The sequence below is a fragment of the Xyrauchen texanus genome, chromosome 10, assembly GCF_025860055.1.
Source record: "Xyrauchen texanus isolate HMW12.3.18 chromosome 10, RBS_HiC_50CHRs, whole genome shotgun sequence".
NCBI classification, from domain to species: Eukaryota; Metazoa; Chordata; class Actinopteri; order Cypriniformes; family Catostomidae; genus Xyrauchen; species Xyrauchen texanus.
This window is the reverse complement of record NC_068285.1, coordinates 12,758,637-12,781,068: the sequence shown is the minus strand read 5'-3', so window position 1 is coordinate 12,781,068 and position 22,432 is coordinate 12,758,637. Positions and strand designations below refer to the sequence as shown.

At 37.0% G+C, this 22,432-nt stretch overlaps 2 protein-coding genes across 4 annotated transcripts in view; one reads left to right on the top strand and one right to left on the bottom strand.

Moving 5' to 3' along the window:
* Positions 1-8,646, top strand: part of LOC127650907 (chromodomain-helicase-DNA-binding protein 4-like) — a 37,657-nt gene extending 29,011 nt beyond the window's left edge. For 2 of the 3 annotated variants that reach the window (XM_052136558.1, XM_052136556.1), the window contains exons 32-41: positions 2,975-3,137; positions 3,431-3,537; positions 5,216-5,450; positions 5,620-5,682; positions 5,765-5,926; positions 6,867-6,975; positions 7,073-7,205; positions 7,451-7,646; positions 7,765-7,928; positions 8,440-8,646. In XM_052136558.1, coding sequence (XP_051992518.1) covers positions 2,975-3,137; positions 3,431-3,537; positions 5,216-5,450; positions 5,620-5,682; positions 5,765-5,926; positions 6,867-6,975; positions 7,073-7,205; positions 7,451-7,646; positions 7,765-7,928; positions 8,440-8,451 — 1,344 coding nt within the window. In that variant the 3' untranslated portion in view covers positions 8,452-8,646. The remainder of the gene's footprint in view (positions 1-2,974; positions 3,138-3,430; positions 3,538-5,215; positions 5,451-5,619; positions 5,683-5,764; positions 5,927-6,866; positions 6,976-7,072; positions 7,206-7,450; positions 7,647-7,764; positions 7,929-8,439) is intronic. The other variant, XM_052136557.1, reaches the window with a different exon arrangement.
* Positions 8,647-8,906: 260 nt separating this feature from the next.
* On the bottom strand, positions 8,907-19,453 carry mreg (melanoregulin). Its single transcript, XM_052136607.1, has 6 exons — positions 19,318-19,453; positions 18,981-19,084; positions 17,587-17,749; positions 11,865-11,955; positions 11,395-11,558; positions 8,907-9,376 (listed from the first exon to the last, which is right to left on the bottom strand). The coding sequence occupies exons 2-6, from the start codon at positions 19,073-19,075 to the stop codon at positions 9,170-9,172; spliced, it is 720 nt and encodes a 239-aa protein (XP_051992567.1). The 5' UTR covers positions 19,076-19,084; positions 19,318-19,453; the 3' UTR covers positions 8,907-9,169.
* Positions 19,454-22,432: the final 2,979 nt, after the last annotated feature.

Sequence of the window (22,432 nt, the reverse complement as noted above, 5' to 3'; positions counted from 1 at the left end):
TTTTCAGTCTGGATTTGAATGTGGCCACTGCACATCTGACCTCTTCTGGAAGCTGGCTCCAGCTGCTGGTGGCATAATAGCCAAACGCTGTCTCACCTTGTTTTGAGTGAACACTCTGTATGTCTAACTGACTTGATCCTAATGATCTGAAAGGTCTGTTAGGTTTATATTCAACCGGCATATCTGAAATGTATTTAGGTCTTAGGCTATTGATTAATTTATTAACGAGTAATAGTACTTTAAAAATGTAAAGTATAAAAGCCTGTGTAAAGACCTGAGAACTGGAGTAATGTGCTCTGAATTTTGGTTTGGGTGAGAATCCTGGCAGCGGCATTCTGAATGAACTGCAGGTGTCTAATGTTTTTTATTGGGAAGGCTGGTGAGGAGTCCAATGCAGTAGTCCACCCTACTGGTGATGAATGCATGAACAAGTTTCTCGAACTCTTGACTGGATACAAAACATCTAATTCTGGCTATATTTTTTTAGACTAATTAGGCTGATTTAGTTATTGCTTTGACGCGACTACTGAAATTAAGGTTTGACTCCAAAGTGACACCAAGATTCTTTACTTGATTGTCTTTAAACCCTTGGAGTCAAGGTATGTATTCACCTTGGGAATTTTGTCTTTGTTGCCAAATACAATGACCTCTGTCTTGTTGTTTAACTGAAGGAAGTTTTGGCACATCCAACTGTTAATTTAGTCAATGCGCTGGCACAGAGAGTCTATGGGGCTGTAGTCATTGGTCATCTGTGTGTCATCTGCATAGCTATGGTATGCAATTTGGTTCTTTTTCATAATTTGCCTAGTGGGAACATATACTGGATGAACAGGAGTGGTGCAAGAAATGAGCCTTGTGGGACTCCACAAGTCATGGATGTCCACTCCGATTCATAGTTGCCTATGTTCACATAGAAACCCCTCCCTTCTAGAAAAGATCTGAACCAGTTGAGGAACATCCCAGAGAGCCCTACCAGTTTTCCAATCGGTCTAGGAGAATCTTGTTGTCAACCGTGTCAAAAGCAGCACTGAGGTCTAATAATACCAGCACTGATATTTTACCTAAACCAGTAATTAACAAAATATCATTAAGGAGATCTTAAGGAGTGCTGTCTCAGTGCTATGATGCAATCGGAAACCAGACTGGAAATTGTTCAAGTAGCCATTCGAGATTAAGAATTTGTTCAGCTGATTGAAAACAACCTTTTCAATGATTTTGCCAATGAAAGGAAGATTTCAAATTGGTCTGTAGCTGTTCAATATCGATTTGTCTGGATTGCTCTTTTTAAGAAGTGGCTCGACAACTGCAGTTTTCAGGGACTTCGGAAACGTGCCTGAAATTAGTGCACACATTTACTATTTCTAACAGATTTTTTTTTTCCAGACAGTTAAACATATTTTTGAAAAGTTATGTGGGGAGTGTGTCAAGACAGCAGCTTGGCTTTTTAAGATGCTTTACTATTTCTTCCAGGATTTTGCCATCAATTGCCTCAAAATCAGACATAGTGACTAACTTCTGAAATTTTTGTGGTGGGTGCTGTCTGACCTCATGCAACATGAGGACGAGCTGATTGCCATTCTAATATCATTGATCTTCTTCATGAAAAAAGATGCAAACTTGTTGCATTTGCTGTCAGCATTTCATAGGGAACCTGTGTTAGGAGGGTTTTTTAGTCTGTGTGCAGGTGTTTATATTGCTGTTAACAATGTTTTGAGAAGAAGGTCTGCCTAGCTATGCCTGAAGGCTGTCTTTATAGATATTATAATGGGCTTCAAGTTGTGTTCTGCCACGTTCATTCTGCTTCCCTGCATTTTCTTCTCATGGTTTTCAATGCTGTCGTGTTTCTCCAAGGTGCTTTATGCCTGCCAGTGATTGTCCTTACCTTTACAAGAGCAATGCCATCAATAGAATTTTAAACTTGAGTTAAAGCTATCGAGGAGAACATCATCACAGTCTGCAGATATACTTAGTTTCAAAGATCTAGCCATGATCAATTGCACACTAGTGTTATCATTTATGTACCTCTTTTTGACAGAGACAGATCTAACTTCAGTGTCAGGAGAAATCAATATTTCAACGAAAAGACAGAAATGGTCAGATAGCAGGACATCCTTAATAATAGTGGATGAAATGTTCAAACCATTACTGAAGCTGCGTTCACACTGCCAGCTACTTTATTGCTGCATGTCGCCGGTGGCTGGCGGTTAGGTCGCTAGTGGTGTGAATGGAGAGTCTAAACATCACTGTTTCTATACAATTAATGTTATTATTAAAATATTAGGATCACGTGAGCTCTACCATCTTCTCTCCTATTGGCTGTCGCTCTTCATTTGCATGAATGCACTGTCGCCAACGGTCGCCGTCGCTCATTGATCCGGAAGTTGCCAACTCTCATTGAAAATAAATGAGACGAGGTTGTTTTGTCGCTGCGTGTCACTGGCAGTGTGAACGCAGCTTAATAGGCAGATCAAGAGTGTCCGCGATTTTGTGTGGGTCCATCTACATGCCGAGTCAGATCAAAAGTGTTTAAAACTGTAATGAGTACCTATATGAATGTTGAAATCCCCATCAATAACATAAGTCAAATCCAGAGGAAGTTGTTGATAACAGTTCTGTAAAATCATCAACAAAGCCAGGAGAGTATTTTGGAGGCCTATAATAATTATAATTATATTTTGGAGGCCTAAATAATTATAAATAGAAAACATGGAGAGGACAATACTTGGATATTCAAAGGTCAAGTTCGCTTGCATTGAAAGACATCTTTAAATATCGCAGCTAATCCTCCACCTCTCCTAACAGCTCTACAGAGACTCATTAAAGTAAAGTTTGGAGGGGCTGATTGCAATCCTGTGGTCATTCTGACACTGAGCACTGTGCTGAACTTCTGATATTAAAATTAGTGATTAAAATGCAAACAGTAGCGAAGCTGGTTTTAATGTAGTTCCGATGTTTGGATACCTTCTGTTTTCAGGTGCAGGAGTTTGAGCATGTGAACGGTCAGTGGTCCTTGCCCTGGATGATGGAGTTAAATGAAAATAAAACTGCATCTGCTGTCAGTAGCCAGCCCGACTCTCCCAGCAAAACCTCCTCTACTGGCACTCCAGCGGACACTCAGCCAAACACACCCGCTCCAGGTACCATCTGTCTCTACTCGCAGATTAATTTCTGTTTTCTAAGCTAATTGCTGTTAGTCTGATTAAGATAACATTTTAAATATGTGTTCTGGAGTGGTGGTGGCGTAGTGGTTAAAGCACATGGCTGTTAATCAAAAGGTCGCTGGTTCTAACCCCACGGCCACCACCATTGTGTCCTTGAGCAAGGCACTTAACTCCAGGTTGTTCCGGGGGGATTGTCCCTGTAATAATTGCACTAAGTCGCTTTGGATAAAAGCGTCTGCCAAATGCATAAATGTAAATGTGTTCTACAGATGGACTTTCCAAAGCAGATGATGGTGGAAAAGACATGGAAAAAGAAAAGGAGGTTAAAAATGGAGAGAGTGAGAAGAAAGAGTCCAGTGAGAATAAAGACAATAACGTGAGTATCAGCTGATATACAGTTGAAGTCAGAAGTTTACATACACTTAGGTTGAAGTCATTAAAACTCATTTAATGACTACTCCACAGATTTCTTTGCAAACTATAGTTTACACATGTCGTTTAGGACATCTTTGTGCATGATACGAGTAATGTTTACAACAATTGTTTACAGACAGAATGTTTCACTTTTAATTGACTATATCACAATTCCTGTGGGTCAGAAGTTTACATACACCAAGTTAACTGTGCATTTAAGCAGCTTGGAAAACTCCAGAAAAGGATGTCAAGCCTTAAGACAAGTAGCTTCTGATAGGAGGTGTACTGAACTGGAGGTGTACCTGTGGATGTATTTTAAGGCCTATCTTCAGACTCTGTGCCTCTTTGCTTGACATCATGGGAAAATGTAAATAAATGAGCCAAGACCTCAGTAAAACCGCCACTTCTGGTTCATCCTCGGGAGCAATTTCCAAATGCCTGAAGATACCACGTTCATCTGTACAAACAATAGTACACAAGTATGGGACCACGCTGTCATCATACCGCTCAGGAAGGAGACTCATTCTGTCTCCTAAAGATGAACGTAGTTTGGTGTGAAAAGTGCAAATGAATCCCAGAACAACAGCAAAGGACCCTGTGAAGATGCTGGAGGAAACAGGTAGACAAGTATCTATATCCACAGTAAAATGAGTCCTATATCAACATAACCTGAAAGGCTGCTCAGCAAGGAAGAAGCCACTGCTCAAATACCGCCATAAAAAAGCCAGACTACAGTTTGCATGTGCACATGGGGACAAAGATCTTACTTTTTGGAGAAACGTCCTCTGGTCTAATGAAACAAAAGATTAATTGTTTGGGCATAATGACCAACATTGTTTGGAGGAAAAAGGTTGAGGCTTGCAAGCTGAAGAACACCTTGAAGCATGAAGGTGGCAGCATCATGTTGTGGGGGTGCTTTGCTGCAGGAGGGACTGGTGCACTTGACAAAATAGATGGCATCACGAGGAAGGAAAATTATGTGGATATATTGAAGCAACATCTCAAGACATCAGCCATGAAGTTAAAGCTCGGTCACAAATGGGTCTTCCAAATGGACAATGACCCCATGGCTTAAGGACAACAAAGTCAATGTATTGCAGCGGCCATCACAAAACCCTGAACTCAATCCGATAGAACATTTGTGGGCAGAACTGAAAAAGTGTGTGTGAGCAAGGAGACAAACCTGAATCAGTTACACCAGTTCAGTCTGGATGAATGGGACAAAATTCCAGCAACTTATTGTGAGAAGCTTGTGGAAGGCTACCCAAAACGTTTGACCCAACTTAAACAATTTAAAGACAATGCTACCAAATACTAACTGTGCATGTAAACTTCTGACCCACTGGGAATGTGATGCAAGATATAAAAGCTGAAATATATAATACTCTCTACTATTATTCTGACATTTAACGTTCTTAAAATAAAGTAGTGATCCTAACTGACCTAAGACAGGGAATGTTTTCTATGATTAAATGTCAGAAATTGTGAAAAACTGAGTTTAAATGTATTTGGCTAAGGTGCATGTAAAATTCTGACTTCAACAGTAGCTGCTTTATGCAAACTATTTTAGATTTTAGTCTAGAATGTTTTGGTTGGTAATTTTGTTTCATCATCTAAACGACTAAAATAACCGTCAAAAGGACATTGCCATTCCGAATGAAAATGAGGGTGGTTCCACTGCTTCTGAAAAGAAAGGCGAAGAGAAGGACAAAAACGAATCGTCTTCGGAGTCGGATAAGGTGGATGGCAAGCCAGGCGAGGTGATGGAGGAGAAGGAGAAAGAAGATGAGAAAGCAAAGTCTGGAGATGAAGAGAAGACGGAAGACGCCAAGCCCAAAGCATCAGAGGGTGACAAGGAAACTTCAGAAGACAAAGGTAAACTTAACTGCATTTTCAACCCACAATGTGACATTTTCAAGTGAAACAGAATATTTGGCTTGAAGTAATCTAGAGTGGGGCTTGATTTTATATAGTTACAAGGTGAAACATCTTTGAAAATATGGTTGATGTCCCCTGTTGACTAATTTCTCTTCATACACTTCAGTAGAAAAGAAGGATGATGAACCAGAAAAGATGGACACTACACCTGTTACAGATGACAAGAAAGGTCTGTACCACCTGACTGCGTTTGACATAATTTACCTTCTGTTTCTCGCCGATCCACTTCACTCACCTGTCCCTATGTTTAGCTCCAGGTCAGAAGGATGAGAAGGAAACTGGTAAGACAGAAGACACAGTAAAACTGCAGAATGGAGAGAGTGCCACAGATAGTGCGGTAGCAGCAGGAATTGAAGAGAGGAAGAAAGCCAAAACCAGATTCATGTTTAATATCGCTGATGGAGGATTTACTGGTAAGATTCCCGTTCATAGTGTTGTTTTCAGAAGAATGAGCTTTTCAAATAGGCATTTCAGGTTTTTGTTTACATTTTTAAATGGTATATCAGTATTGTGCAATGTTTGCATGTTTTTGCATTTATATTATAAAACGTTTATTATTATTATTATTCATTATTGTTGTTATTAGTATTCATTATTGTCAAGTTTTGCTATTTATTGACAATACTAATAATAATTTATATATTATTATTATTAATAATATTTATGATTATTATTCATAATTATTTGTTTATTATTTTTAATTGACATTACTAATAATTAATGTAATTATTTGTTGTTAATAATAATTTGTATTATTATTCAAAGCTACTATTTCTATATATAATGATTCAAAGTTTCTTATTTTGTTGTTTATTGACACGAGTAATTATTATTTTATTGGCATTTATAATGATTGTCATTCATAATTATGTTTATTATATTTAATTGACATGAATAATGGTAATTATTGTAATTATTTTTTATAACTTATTATTATTATTATTAGGTATTCATAATTATTTGTTTTGGTTATTTATTGACACTAATAATAATCATTTCTATTATTATTATTATTATTTCTATTAATAATTATTATTTCTGTTATTCATTGACCCGGAGTAATTATTTTATTGGTGTTTATTATAATGATCATTTATTATTTTTAACTGACACTAATAATAATCATTTATAATTTACTTTTGTTTTGAAATGCACTAATAATAATAATAATTAATATTATTATTATTATTATTATTATTATTAACCATTTATTTCTGTTATTTCTTTTACACTAACAATAGTAATAATTATCATAATTGATAATAATGTATTGTTATTTGGCATTAATAATATTAATAATAATATTAATTCCATTAAATAATATTAAGTGCACATCTACTCTCTTTCTATTAGAATTGCACTCGCTGTGGCAGAATGAGGAACGAGCTGCCACAGTCACCAAGAAAACCAATGAGATTTGGCATCGTCGCCATGACTACTGGCTACTTGCTGGTATCATACAGTATCCTTAACAAAATGCTGCTTTTGTTGCATTCGTGTGTGCATCAGCTGTGTTCAGAATAAAATGCTGAATTTGTACCTTAACTCATCCGTCTCAGACACGGCTATGCTCGCTGGCAAGACATTCAGAATGATGTCAGATACGCCATTCTGAACGAGCCCTTCAAGGGTGAGATCAACAGAGGAAACTTCCTCGAGATCAAGAACAAGTTTTTGGCCAGGAGATTCAAGGTATGAACCAAAAAAAAAAGGAAACCTTGTATTGAATATTTTTCACAGGTCTTTAAAACTGTCAATATTAGATAACTAGATGTTTTGTTTTTTTGGTTGGACTTTTTTTATAATGAATGAAGAAATGTGAAAATTAGTGGAAAATCTTTCATTGTACTTTTACAGTTTTTAACCGTTAAGCCTCTACCCTCATAAAATAAGGTAAATATGAGAATACATTGATGTATTGAACCCTCCTCCTGCAGTTGCTTGAGCAGGCTTTGGTGATCGAAGAGCAGCTGCGCAGAGCTGCTTATCTAAATATGACTGAAGACCCGTCTCATCCCTCCATGGCTCTCAACACACGCTTCAGTGAAGTGGAGTGTCTGGCCGAGTCCCACCAGCACCTGAGCAAAGAGTCCATGTCTGGAAACAAACCTGCCAATGCCGTCCTGCATAAAGGTGTGTAGTTATATCATCTGACTGCACCTTCATTGTGGGAACTTTCTCTGTCACCAGTGAGCTGTTGGATGTGATGTTACTTTTTAAGTGTTGATCATTTTATATTTCTTTCTGACAGTACTGAAACAGCTAGAGGAGTTGCTAAGTGACATGAAAGCAGATGTCACTCGTCTCCCGGCAACCATCGCCAGGATACCACCCGTTGCCGTGAGGCTGCAGATGTCTGAGAGAAACATTCTAAACCGCTTGGCCAGCAGAGGACCAGAAACACAATCTCAGCAGGTACAAACAAATCATCACTTGCATGCTTAAGTGTGTAACGGGAACCTTGTACTGATAGTATTTTGGGACTTGCTTTGTCCCATCTGTAAAATGTGGTTAAATGTTTTAACCATATATGTTTGAGGGAAAATAAATTAATAAATATTTAGACTTTAACCTAGTCCAGATATTTAACATTCTAGATTTCTCGCTGACATCGGCGACGCATCAGTGCTTCCCTCAAATCGCGTCTTTGATCGTTCATACGTTGCGATCATCATTCACGGGAGCGAGCTCAGATTTGCTCACGATTTCTTCACAAAACTGTTGGCGAGCGAAAATCTGGCCTAAAATCGTGTAAACTCTGCATTAGTGGTCTATTCTAGTAATTGTTTTTTATAAATTGCATTTTTATTTTATGTATTTTTGAAAAACGTAATAGATCCGGACCAAAAAATGAGCATCTTTACTGTTCAGTACTTTTACGTTTGCTGTCTGTTGTTGTTAACCGATTTGTGTCTCATGTTGACAGGTACAGCAATAGCCTGCAGTCTCCAGATCACCGCTCACCATGTCTACATTCCTCATTGCACATGATCTCGTCTTAGCTTGAATCCACACTCTCGTACTGTCTGCTCAAACCTGGAGGCCGTGGATATTTGAACTTTTTTTTTTTTTTCTAATTAATATTGTTTACATAATATTGTTGATGATTTTTTGGGACCTAAATAAAATGTAATAAAGGTGTCTGTTCCTTTTAACAACGTTATTGTGTATTTTTCTGCTTTGCCAACCACTAAAGCAATAGTGGACAGTATATAGGGTTGGTTTATGGGTTACCAAATTACATTTCTAGTTTGGAACCAACATTTGTATTACTGTAAACAAATTTAGGGATAAATCAAAATGACTTTTAAATTGTATCTAACCAAGATTGTTTCTTTAAATGCAAATGCAACAAGAAAATATTCACAAACAGCAAGAGACAATTAAGGGTTAATTCTGTTTATTCAGATTCTCTGTACCATCTCATACTCTAATGTGCACGTACAGTATCCATCAACATTCATGTACTTGTAATCTTGCAGCTCTCATTAACCACATTTTTCTATCCCGAGTTCAAAGATCACAGTTTTGACATTTCTACAGATAGCCCATTACCTTCTCATTAAAGCATTTCCCTAATACATGATTTAATCATCCACAAACCCACCCATCTTGACCTGAACCTGCATCATTTACATTCAAAACCCCTCAAGGTGTTATTCCTCTGGTTCGGTGGTCTCTCCCTCCTCATCCTCTCCACCAGGGATGTTCTGGTTCATACGGGACAGCAGAAGAGGAAGATTTATTGCGCTGAGTGCGCTTACGTCCTCCTCTTCATCATCGTCATCATAATCTCTAGGGGGGAAGAAACGGCGAGCCTTGGCCACAAAATCTTCAGCAGCGTCCAGATATATGAGCCGATCCTGAGAGAGACAGATGTTTAAATATTGTTGAGGTCAAAGGTGAGAAAAGATTTGCTATTTACTTTGAGAGCTGTGTGACTTAGTTTGGTGCTTAAGTAGACCACACATTTTTTTAAACTTGATTTTTTGAACATGATTTTACTGACTTATTATTAATCTTATTAATAATGAACATTGCACACAGTTGCACATTTTAACAAAAGTGATCTTATTCTCCACAATGAATGTTACAACCTTAATGCGATTTTTAATATGACCAACATCTAAGTGGTTGGTAACAGATTATGCATTTAAACGGTTATGCGTGTAGCAAACTATTGAATAAAACTGTCCTGCATGTAAGTAAATAGGCCTATGCTTCTCAACTAGGGAGGGCCAAAATATCTCAAAATTAAACCATATTAAAATCGTTAAAAACTATTAAAGCTGAAGTATGTAACTTTTTCGGTTTTAAAATACTTCTATCCCAGCTTATTATGCAGAGACGACTATAAGTATGCCATTCATAGGTTAATTTTCTCTAAAAATGTAAATCTTTGTGGTGCTATGAAAATGTTTGTTTCGAGTGTCCTGTTAAGACCCACCCAGACAACGTTACTCAACCAGTGGCATGAGTTGGAGGCGGAACTATCTCTTATCGCTTAACCGTTTCATCAATAGTTTGTTAAATTGGTAAATATTGTGGAAACTTATTAAATCCAACCAAAATCATAATTTTAAATTAAGCCATTCTTATGCAATGAGGGACAGTGGTCACATTTACAGTAAATACAATAAAATATTACTACTTCGGTACTATGGTAACTAGGGCTTTCGATATAATGAGTTAATTCAGTGTGATTCTATTAAAAACTGTGTTCAAATATTTATGCAATTAATCATGTAAAAGACTGTAATAAGAAACTCTCCAACAGAGCTGTTCATCCTTGAAGTACCACCTGTTTTCAGCAGGGGGCAGTAAGCAAAACCGCAATGTTTTTTTTCTTCTAATTAATATTGTTTACATAATATTGTTGATGATTTTTGGGACCTAAATAAAATGTAATAAAGGTGTCTGTTCCTTTTAACAACGTTACTGTGTATTTTTCTGCTTTGCCAACCACTAAAGCAATAGTGGACAGTATATAGGGGTGGTTTATGGGTTACCAAATTACATTTCTAGTTTGGAACCAACATTTGTATTACTGTAAACTAATTTAGGGATAAATCAAAATGACTTTGTGGTAATTCCACATATGCTGTAGATAGAGCTTTTAAATTGTATTTAACCAAGATTGTTTCTTTAAATGCAAATGCAACAAGAAAATATTCACAGACACAAACAGCAAGAGACAATTAAGGGTTAATTCTGTTTATTCAGATTCTCTGTACCATCTCATACTCTAATGTGCACGTACAGTATCCATCAACATTCATGTACTTGTAATCTTGCAGCTCTCATTAACCACATTTTTCTATCCCGAGTTCAAAGATCACAGTTTTGACATTTCTACAGATAGCCCATTACTTTCTCATTACTTTCACCACGATGGCCAGTTCTCCCCTGATCGGCCCCAAAGTGCGTCGGCCCACCGGGAAAATGCCCGGTATGCCAGATTACCAGTCCAGCCCTGACAATGACCTAAAAACATGGTGTTTCTGACAAGACTCAACCAAAGTGAGATGTTTCAAAAGCCAATGATAAGCTTATGTCCAATAATATGGAAATAAATAGCATATTGAATTTTAAAGCCACGTTTTGTATTGCATTATGAATGCTTTCCTCGTCTACCACTATAAAGTAATGCATTTTAATTATCTCAATTATTATTAAAAAAATATGCTGTATGTTTATAATGATTTAAATATAACTATTTTTAACTATTGAATCATTAGATATTGTTATCTGAGGACCTTTTTCTGCACATATTAATCTATGCGATTAATTGCGATTAATTCTGTTGATTAATCGGCATATTATTTAATTCATTTGATTAAAAATTTGAATCGGTTAAAAGACCTAACCGTGACATACTCACCAGGATGAAGAGGTATCTCTCAGGTGGAGGTTCTTTGCTGTTGAATATAGATGTCTCTGTGTGCAGCGTTTGCAGAAGCGTGCGAGCGGTCGCTGCGTTTCTCATGCGGTCGTATGATGCGCTGGCGGACACAGTCAACAGAGACTCCGCCTCAGCCATGAATCCTGTGAGATTAAATGAAATATTTACCATTTTAACTATATTCTCTCTCACTTATTCATTCATTCTCTCTCAGTCTCAGTGATGTTCAGTCCTTGCTAAGGGATCTTTAAAAAAAACATTAAACCAGGCTTGAATTCAGACAGATATGATTATAAGAGGCCAGAGGATCCTTCTGTCAGGAATTAACACTCTAAAGGCAGACGTGTGCAGAGACAGAGTTTTTTTGACAGGAAAGTTATGCAAAGTACCATATACCTTAAATAGTATCAGATAATCAGCCATTTTTTCGGCCTATGCCTCTGTCTTACCCAAATTCTCTAAGATCATCTTCCAATTGTCTCGCACTTCTCTTCTCACTTCTCTCATGGCCTCAATGTCAATACTCAAACGCCGGTAACCCTGCAGGGAGGCATGACAAGATTGAATAAATCCATCAAGTTCAAATTGACACTGAATTGAATGAACACATCAAATGAGACCCATTTGCTGTGAGTCAGTCACTACTGGCCTGAGCAGTTCGGGGTAGTACAATAGTTGATGTGTGTATTTTATTTATTTATTTATTATGAATACTTAATGCTTAGGGTTTACCCTAATCCTAATCCTAACTCATCATAATATATACAGACTACTAGAAAGTAATTCATATTTTAGGTTGTTTCCAAATTTCTTTGTTTGCTTGAGAATCCCAATTGGGTGATTTCAGGGCTGGACTATCTGGTTGCTTGACCAATGGCAGACAGGGGGTGTATTCCTGAATCTTTCTTCAAACAATTGATTTGAAGCTTCTGAGACAGAACTATAAGGTATGGAACCCGTTAGAGGACAGGGCAGGAATATATTTTCTGAAATAGTCTCGTAATAGCAATACTTTTGCATTCCCTCACAATACTTTTGCATTCCCTCACATTACTTTTGCATTCCCTCACATTACTTTTGCATTCCCTCACAATACTTTTGCATTCCCTCACATTAATTTTGCGTTCCCTCACATTACTTTTGCGTTCCCTCACATTACTTTTGCGTTCCCTCACAATACTTTTGCGTTCCCTCACAATACTTTTGCTTTCCCTCACAATACTTTTGCATTCCCTCACATTACTTTTGCATTCCCTCACAATACTTTTGCGTTCCCTCACAATACTTTTGCATTCCCTCACAATACTTTTGCATTCCCTCACAATACTTTTGCATTCCCTCACAATACTTTTGCATTCCCTCACATTACTTTTGCATTCCCTCACATTACTTTTGCATTCCCTCACATTACTTTTGCATTCCCTCACAATACTTTTGCTTTCCCTCACAATACTTTTGCGTTCCCTCACAATACTTTTGCTTTCCCTCACAATACTTTTGCTTTCCCTCACATTACTTTTGCATTCCCTCACATATACTTTTTGCATTCCCTCACAATACTTTTGCTTTCCCTCACATTACTTTTGCGTTCCCTCACAATACTTTTGCTTTCCCTCACATTACTTTTGCATTCCCTCACAATACTTTTGCTTTCCCTCACATTACTTTTGCTTTCCCTCACATTACTTTTGCTTTCCCTCACAATACTTTTGCATTCCCTCACATTACTTTTGCATTCCCTCACAATACCTCACAATACTTTTGCTTTCCCTCACAATACTTTTGCATTCCCTCACAATACTTTTGCGTTCCCTCACAATACTTTTGCTTTCCCTCACATTACTTTTGCATTCCCTCACAATACTTTTGCATTCCCTCACAATACTTTTGCGTTCCCTCACAATACTTTTGCATTCCCTCACAATACTTTTGCATTCCCTCACAATACTTTTGCATTCCCTCACATTACTTTTGCATTCCCTCACAATACTTTTGCATTCCCTCACAATACTTTTGCGTTCCCTCACAATACTTTTGCGTTCCCTCACAATACTTTTGCGTTCCCTCACATTACTTTTGCGTTCCCTCACAATACTTTTGCATTCCCTCACAATACTTTTGCGTTCCCTCACAATACTTTTGCATTCCCTCACAATACTTTTGCGTTCCCTCACAATACTTTTGCGTTCCCTCACAATACTTTTGCATTCCCTCACAATACTTTTGCATTCCCTCACAATACTTTTGCATTCCCTCACAATACTTTTGCGTTCCCTCACAATACTTTTGCTTTCCCTCACAATACTTTTGCATTCCCTCACAATACTTTTGCGTTCCCTCGCAATAGATTTGCGTTCCCTTACAATACTTTTGCATTCCCTCACATTACTTTTGCTTTCCCTCACAATACTTTTGCGTTCCCTTACAATACTTTTGCGTTCCCTCACAATACTTTTGCGTTCCCTCACATTACTTTTGCGTTCCCTCACAATACTTTTGCGTTCCCTCACATTACTTTTGCTTTCCCTCACAATACTTTTGCATTCCCTCACATTACTTTTGCATTCCCTCACAATACTTTTGCATTCCCTCACATTACTTTTGCGTTCCCTCACAATACTTTTGCTTTCCCTCACAATACTTTTGCTTTCCCTCACATTACTTTTGCATTCCCTCACATTACTTTTGCTTTCCCTCACAATACTTTTGCATTCCCTCACATTACTTTTGCATTCCCTCACAATACCTCACAATACTTTTGCTTTCCCTCACATTACTTTTGCTTTCCCTCACAATACTTTTGCATTCCCTCACATTACTTTTGCTTCCTCACATTACTTTTGCTTCCCTCACATTACTTTTGCTTTCCCTCACAATACTTTTGCGTTCCCTCACAATACTTTTGCTCCTCACATTACTTTTGCTTTCCCTCACATTACTTTTGCGTTCCCTCACAATACTTTTGCGTTCCCTCACAATACTTTTGCTTTCCCTCACAATACTTTTGCATTCTCCTCACAATACTTTTGCTTTCCCTCACAATACTTTTGCGTTCCCTCACAATACTTTTGCTTTCCCTCACATTACTTTTGCTTTCCCTCACAATACTTTTGCATTCCCTCACAATACTTTTGCGTTCCCTCACAATACTTTTGCATTCCCTCACATTACTTTTGCGTTCCCTCACAATACTTTTGCGTTCCCTCACATTACTTTTGCTTTCCCTCACAATACTTTTGCATTCCCTCACATTACTTTTGCATTCCCTCACAATACTTTTGCATTCCCTCACAATACTTTTGCATTCCCTCACAATACTTTTGCTTTCCCTCACAATACTTTTGCTTTCCCTCACATTACTTTTGCATTCCCTCACATTACTTTTGCATTCCCTCACAATACTTTTGCATTCCCTCACAATACTTTTGCATTCCCTCACATTACTTTTGCTTTCCCTCACAATACTTTTGCATTCCCTCACAATACTTTTGCATTCCCTCACATTACTTTTGCTTTCCCTCACAATACTTTTGCATTCCCTCACAATACTTTTGCTTTCCCTCACAATACTTTTGCATTCCCTCACATTACTTTTGCTTTCCCTCACAATACTTTTGCATTCCCTCACAATACTTTTGCATTCCCTCACATTACTTTTGCTTTCCTCACAATACTTTTGCATTCCCTCACATTACTTTTGCTTTCCCTCACAATACTTTTTGCATTCCCTCACATTACTTTTGCATTCCCTCACATTACTTTTGCATTCCCTCACATTACTTTTGCGTTCCCTCACAATACTTTTGCGTTCCCTCACAATACTTTTGCATTCCCTCACATTACTTTTGCGTTCCCTCACAATACTTTTGCGTTCCCTCACAATACTTTTGCGTTCCCTTACAATACTTTTGCTTTCCCTCACAATACTTTTGCATTCCCTCACATTACTTTTGCATTCCCTCACATTACTTTTGCATTCCCTCACATTACTTTTGCATTCCCTCACATTACTTTTGCTTTCCCTCACAATACTTTTGCATTCCCTCACATTACTTTTGCATTCCCTCACATTACTTTTGCGTTCCCTCACATTACTTTTGCATTCCCTCACATTACTTTTGCGTTCCTCACATTACCTCACAATACTTTTGCGTTCCCTCACAATACTTTTGCTTCCTCACATTACTTTTGCTTTCCTCACATTACTTTTGCTTTCCCTCACATTACTTTTGCTTCCTCACATTACTTTTATGCTCCCTCACATTACTTTTGCATTCCCTCACATTACTTTTGCATTCCCTCTCACAATACTTTTGCATTCCCTCACATTACTTTTGCATTCCCTCACATTACTTTTGCATTCCCTCACATTACTTTTGCTTTCCCTCACATTACTTTTGCATTCCCTCACATTACTTTTGCATTCCCTCACATTACTTTTGCTTTCCCTCACAATACTTTTGCATTCCCTCACATTACTTTTGCTTTCCCTCACAATACTTTTGCTTTCCCTCACATTACTTTTGCTTTCCCTCACATTACTTTTGCATTCCCTCACATTACTTTTGCATTCCCTCACATTACTTTTGCATTCCCTCACATTACTTTTGCATTCCCTCACAATACTTTTGCTTTCCCTCACAATACTTTTGCATTCCCTCACATTACTTTTGCATTCCCTCACATTACTTTTGCTTTCCCTCACAATACTTTTGCATTCCCTCACAATACTTTTGCATTCCCTCACATTACTTCTGCATTCCCTCACAATACTTTTGCTTTCCCTCACAATACTTTTGCATTCCCTCACATTACTTTTGCTTTCCCTCACAATACTTTTGCATTCCCTCACATTACTTTTGCATTCCCTCACAATACTTTTGCATTCCCTCACATTACTTTTGCATTCCCTCACATTACTTTTGCTTTCCCTCACAATACTTTTGCTTTCCCTCACAATACTTTTGCATTCCCTCACAATACTTTTGCTTTCCCTCACAATACTTTTGCATTCCCTCACAATACTTTTGCATTCCCTCACATTACTTTTGCTTTCCCTCACAATACTTTTGCATTCCCTCACAATACTTTTGCATTCCCTCACATTACTTTTGCGTTCCCTCACATTACTTTTGCATTCCCTCACAATACTTTTGCATTCCCTCACAATACTTTTGCGTTCCCTCACATTACTTTTGCATTCCCTCACAATACTTTTGCTTTCCCTCACATTACTTTTGCTTTCCCTCACAATACTTTTGCTTTCCCTCACATTACTTTTGCTTTCCCTCACAATACTTTTGCATTCCCTCACAATACTTTTGCATTGCCTCACATTACTTTTGCATTCCCTCACAATACTTTTGCTTTCCCTCACATTACTTTTGCTTTCCCTCACATTACTTTTGCTTTCACTCACAATACTTTTGCATTCCCTCACAATACTTTTGCATTCCCTCACATTACTTTTGCATTCCCTCACAATACCTCACAATACTTTTGCATTCCCTCACAATACTTTTGCTTTCCCTCACATTACTTTTGCGTTCCCTCACAATACCTCACAATACTTTTGCGTTCCCTCACAATACTTTTGCGTTCCCTCACAATACTGAGTTTACAGTATAAACCATATTTTAACCATGATGTTCGTAGTGAAACCATAGTAATAATACAGGAAAAAGAAAACTATGGAAATATAAATCTTAATTTTGTTGTAATTATGATTTTACTACAGTAACCATAGTTATACCATAGTAGTAGTAGTAGTAAAACCATAATAACCACACATTGTTTCACTATGAATATAATAGTTAAAATATAGTTACTGTAGTAAAGCTATGGTAAATGTATTGCGAGGGCATGCAAAAATATTTCAGAAAACATATCCCACCTGTGTCCTCTAAGGGGCTCCGTATTAAGCTAATGCTGAGAAGAGGCCTAACTTTAAAAAATGATGTGGTAGTGAAGTAATTCATGTAAATGAGGCTATTGGGGTGTCTTATAATTTCATAAGTACTCATATGCAAATGTTATACTGTGCTGATCAGGCTCTTTCACTGGACGTTAAAAGCAGGTAATAAAGATATTTAAAAGCAGAATATGATTTGTAAACTTCACAAAGACTATAACATCTGTGTTTCATGTCTTTGTAAGCATGCATATGTGTACCATTGACCCTCTGCGTGTTTTGGCTCGGTTTTGCAGCAGGTTATATAGCGTTCGGTCGTCATCTCTCTCAGAATGGGAGGGGTCTCCCGGTTCATTCCACAGATTCGTCTCTTGGTCCCGCCTCTTTTTCGCTTCACGGTCAAAATATTCTAATGTCTCATTACTTACACACACACACACACACACACACACACACACACACACACACACACACACACACACACACACACACACACACACACACATTTAAACAAACAAGCTTATAACACTACTTGTAAAATGTCAGAACGAAGTTATAAATGTAAAAGTGCAGGTATAGTATGACATTTATGTAACATTTATATGAATGTATATAAGATATTTTATTATTTTGTTACTTAAAAATCTCGCTTTCACAAAATAAATTGAGGTTGTATCTGCCAGACAAAATTTTATGTACTAACTGGGCAAAAAGGAACAGGAAAAAAGTTGGACTATCAATAATGAACAAAAATATATGGATAAACCAGTTCAACACATAGACCTGGAAATAATTATAATAACAATGTTATTATTATACAATTGTATTTGTATAATAGCTTTTATTCATCAAATGCAGCTTAAAGTGCAGCTCGTGTGTTACAACATAAAGTCAATGAAAGTTACTGAATTAATAAATGTTTAGAAAATATTAAAAATAAAAATTACTTTGAAATGTATATTACACAAAATAAAACAATAATAAAATGTAAATAAACATATATATACACATACATACATTCCTACATATACAAAGATGATAATGATAATAAAAAATACTTTGAAATGTATATTACACAAAATAAAACAATAATAAAATGTAAATAAACATATATATACATACATACATTCCTACATATACAAAGATGATGATGATAATAATAAAAATGTCTTTAAATGCTTTTTAAAAAGCTGTTCTAATATAATTTTATTTAGCTTGAAATTTAGTTAATCATACAATTTTATTGTTTGTGAAATTTCTGGTGTAATAAACATACAGACAAAAAGCTCATAAAAAATATACATTAAAAAAAATATTTTGACCTATTTGTAAGATTTCATAAAAAAAATGACATCCAACTGAATTGAGTAATAACAAAATAAAGTTTTCTTTTTTTATGATTTTATTTGGTCAATGATTACTCAATTATATGTGATGGAATTTTGTCATTAAAATGTAAATGCATAAATCTTAAAAGTCTTTATGTGTGTGTGTGTGTGTGTGTGTGTGTGTGTGTGTGTGTGTGTGTGTGTGTGTGTGTGTGTGTGATCAGCACTGTATGAATTCATAGTAATGCACGTGCATTTCAAAAACTAAATTCATGATAAGGAATCTTTCCCTCCACATCTCCTTTCAGACCGTTAATGTGACATACCTGAGTAAAGGTCTCTTTTCTTCCTCATCATCATCCTCACAGCAGCAGCAACAGCAGAAGCGCACACAGAACCTCTTGAACGCAGACCCCATCATCAAAAACAACTATACAGGATGGAACAGAAAAACCAAAGATCTTGCAGAACAGCTGTGAAGATTCAGTGTTAGGGAGCACATTCCCCACTCCAAGTGAATACTGGTGACATTTCTGAATGTCAAACACAAGAGTCTCATTTTCATTCCTCTAAAGCGATCAGGCTCGTTTGTGTCTTTCAAGGCTGACTCCGTCTTTCATCACTTGTCATGTAATTTCACAGAGAGAATCTGTTGTAACTTACCCTTGACACTGGTGGCAAAAGACTGAATCCATCAGTCTGAGACAAAACACAGATCTCCTCTTATTTCACAGTGAAGCATCTTTTGGGGCCCAGAGAGTGACTAAATAATCTCCCTCTCCAACTGGACTGAATAGCATCACAGTTTAGTCATGAGGACAGAGCAGTCTAACCGGAGGCCATCACAACACTCTTAAATAAAGCAGGGGCATGGCATTCATTTTACAAGTGTGTGTGGGCCTGCACAAGCCCAACACTTACAGTGAAGAATTAATATGTTACAATATAAATTAAAATATGAATGTGGTATAACTATATATTAATATATAAGTACTATATTCTTGTATTTGTAGTATTGCAAAACTTGGCAACATTAGCTGCACAAGGGCATCTCGTAGAGCACTTGCTTCTATTTCACACATGATAATAAAAGACTGAGCACAATCTGGTCCTGAATAAAATATTTCAGCAATAACGTCAATCGTGCATGTGCACAATTTAATTTTAATGTATCCAAGTCGCTCGAGTTTTTGACTATGTTCACCAAAATCCATTTGATCATTTCTGGTGATGCCAGAAGGTGGCGACAAATGAGTGTCTTAATTTATAAGTATTAATTAATCACTGAATCACTTATAGACTCAGGTGCTGTTATAAACTTCACTTATAATGTGTGCTTAAAAGAAGTATTGTCCTTTGTTTGCTTTTTCTGCATTTCACGTAATGATGCTCCCAATCAAGAACGATATGCCAATAAATAACTCTCATTTGTTTGTTCCTCATCTCTAGATTATTACGTTAGATCAACATCAATGCCCATAAAAACATGGATAAATGAGCATTGTTGAAAGCAACTGGATTGATTAGACTGTCTGACTGATGGCTTATTACGTAAGGGTAGTTTCGGCTCATGAAACTCACCTGCGATTGGCTGGATGGTCGCGTAATCAGCCAGTATGCAAATCCACCATTAAGGCTCAGTATGGGTTTAGCTTGAAAAAGTGCGGGGGACGTGACTCCCACGTCCCCCGTGGCTGCTACGCCCTTGAAATAAAGCATCATGTCCCATCCTTTCAAAACAGAAATCTGCATTTACTGTCCTTGAATAGATACAAAAAAATTACCAAAAAGGTGACAGTCCACATACGTTTTATTAACTATCTCTGATTTATTGTGTCTCCAAAACGTCATTAGTTACAGTGGAAATGATGCAACAGAACTGCATGTCCAAGGATACAATTTGTTGTTTGGTACAAGAAAAAGTACATAACACAACGCATGAGTTACACAACTGTGTAATCCCAAATACAAGACAATCCAATTTAACATGTCCCCATTGTTTCAAGGAGCTTAAAAATAGGGGTAATTATGTTGGCTTGACATAGGCTTGAATACTGTTATTCTACTAACTTTGTTTAGGGTTTTTTGAAAATTCCTAAACCGAAACCTAAATTTCAAACACTAATCCTTCCTCGAGCTTTCAAGCTCATCCAACTTGGCACAGACCTTCAGACTGTTCTGACTTAGTCTCTATGTCTTTTCTTACTGATCTGAATTCACGTTTTCCTGAACAAAAATCCCACAGACTTACATTGATGGAATGTTCAAAATGGCCAACAGAATGCTCGTTAATTCAAACTCCAACTGCCAAAAGATTAAATATAAACAAACACGCACAAGGCCTTCATCCATCCATCCACCCACCCATCCGTCTACCCATCCGTCTGTTAATTATTCTTAAAATTATATGCAATAGAAATTATTTTTTTAACCCGTTTTAACCTATAGTTGATTCTGAACCAACCTCTTGCCTATAAGATCCCATCCAAAATTCTCAATTTATATGAGAGAGAAAGACTGAGTTAGACACCGTTTTTAATGTGGATACTCATGTGAGAGTCTCATAGGATCACATGGTGTACTGCACACAACTTTGCTGCTTTAGGCCATTAACTCAAGAGACAAAAATGTCCTTGTGATTATGTCCGATAACATTTAAATGGAATTAAAGATAATCCTGAAAAAGAACAAAACCTGATTAGCCACAATATGCTAACATTGACAGTTATCAAAGTGTTTTCGTACATGCCTTGATGCTAAACTAAATTAAAATTTGTTGTCGTTTTTGACTATAAAACAGCTTCATTGTACAACATGACAGTACAAGCAGTTCTTACCTTGAGGTCTGTATTAAGCACCCAGATGAAGGAACAAACTGAAGGATTACTGCTAGATTTGAACACCACAAAGCCACCAGGATCATTCTCCCTCTGAGAAAGACAAACCTTTAGTTTACAACAGCTCTAAGAGTTCTGCATTGTGACTGGCTGAGAATAAGAAAGGTTTCACATCCGAGCACACCTGACGTAGCGACTGTAAGGAGGTTTGCAGCCGTGACTGGTCGCCATTCCTGCAGAGATGTAGCAGTCTCGCCTGCGCTCCACCCGATGAACATTCACAAAGTCCCTGAAGATCAAGATGGCACTTTTTTGAAATTTCAACTACTCAATAACTGCTAGAAATCATAATAAGATTACTTATAATGAATTACATATATACATATTAAAAACCATTTGTATTGTGAAAAGTAGGTCTGGGTATTAATGCATATTTCCTCGATTTGGAGTCATTTGGGTATTTCAGTTTTATTGTCCATTTTGCTTATACTGTATATGAGTATATATTGTTTATACATTCTAACTTGGTACATTGAGAAAATATTATTAGTTTTTTTTGGTGACATTTTAGCTTTTAATTTTTTTTTTAAATCCATGAATTCCATCAATAAACATGATGTCTTGAAATTGTGCGCACGCATGCTAAATTGCTAATTTACTAGAAAATCACTTGCCATTATATCAAACACAGCTGAAAGCTATTTGTTTGTTAAATGAAGTTTAACATTGTATTTGTGTTTGTTTTTGAGTTGCCACAGTATGCAATAGACTGGCATGTCTTAAGGTCAATATTAGGTCAAAAATGGCAAAAAGAAACCGCTTTAGAAACTCATCAGACAACCCTTCCTAGAGCTGGCCGTCCGGCCAAACTGAGCTATCGGGGGAGAAGAGCCTTGGTGAGAGAGGTAAAGAAGAACCCAAAGATCACTGTGGCTGAGCTC

Bases quoted from the DNA above. Each gene is read 5' to 3' on its own strand.
- mreg (XM_052136607.1), bottom strand. From the start codon at position 19,075: ATGATGGGGTCTGCGTTCAAGAGGTTCTGTGTGCGCTTCTGCTGTTGC. The intron at 11,559-11,864 runs GTAAGACAGAGG...TTAATCTCACAG, and splicing joins GATGATCTTAGAGAATTTGG to GATTCATGGCTGAGGCGGAG. The intron at 9,377-11,394 runs GTGAGTATGTCA...TGTCTCTCTCAG, and splicing joins AGAGATACCTCTTCATCCTG to GATCGGCTCATATATCTGGA.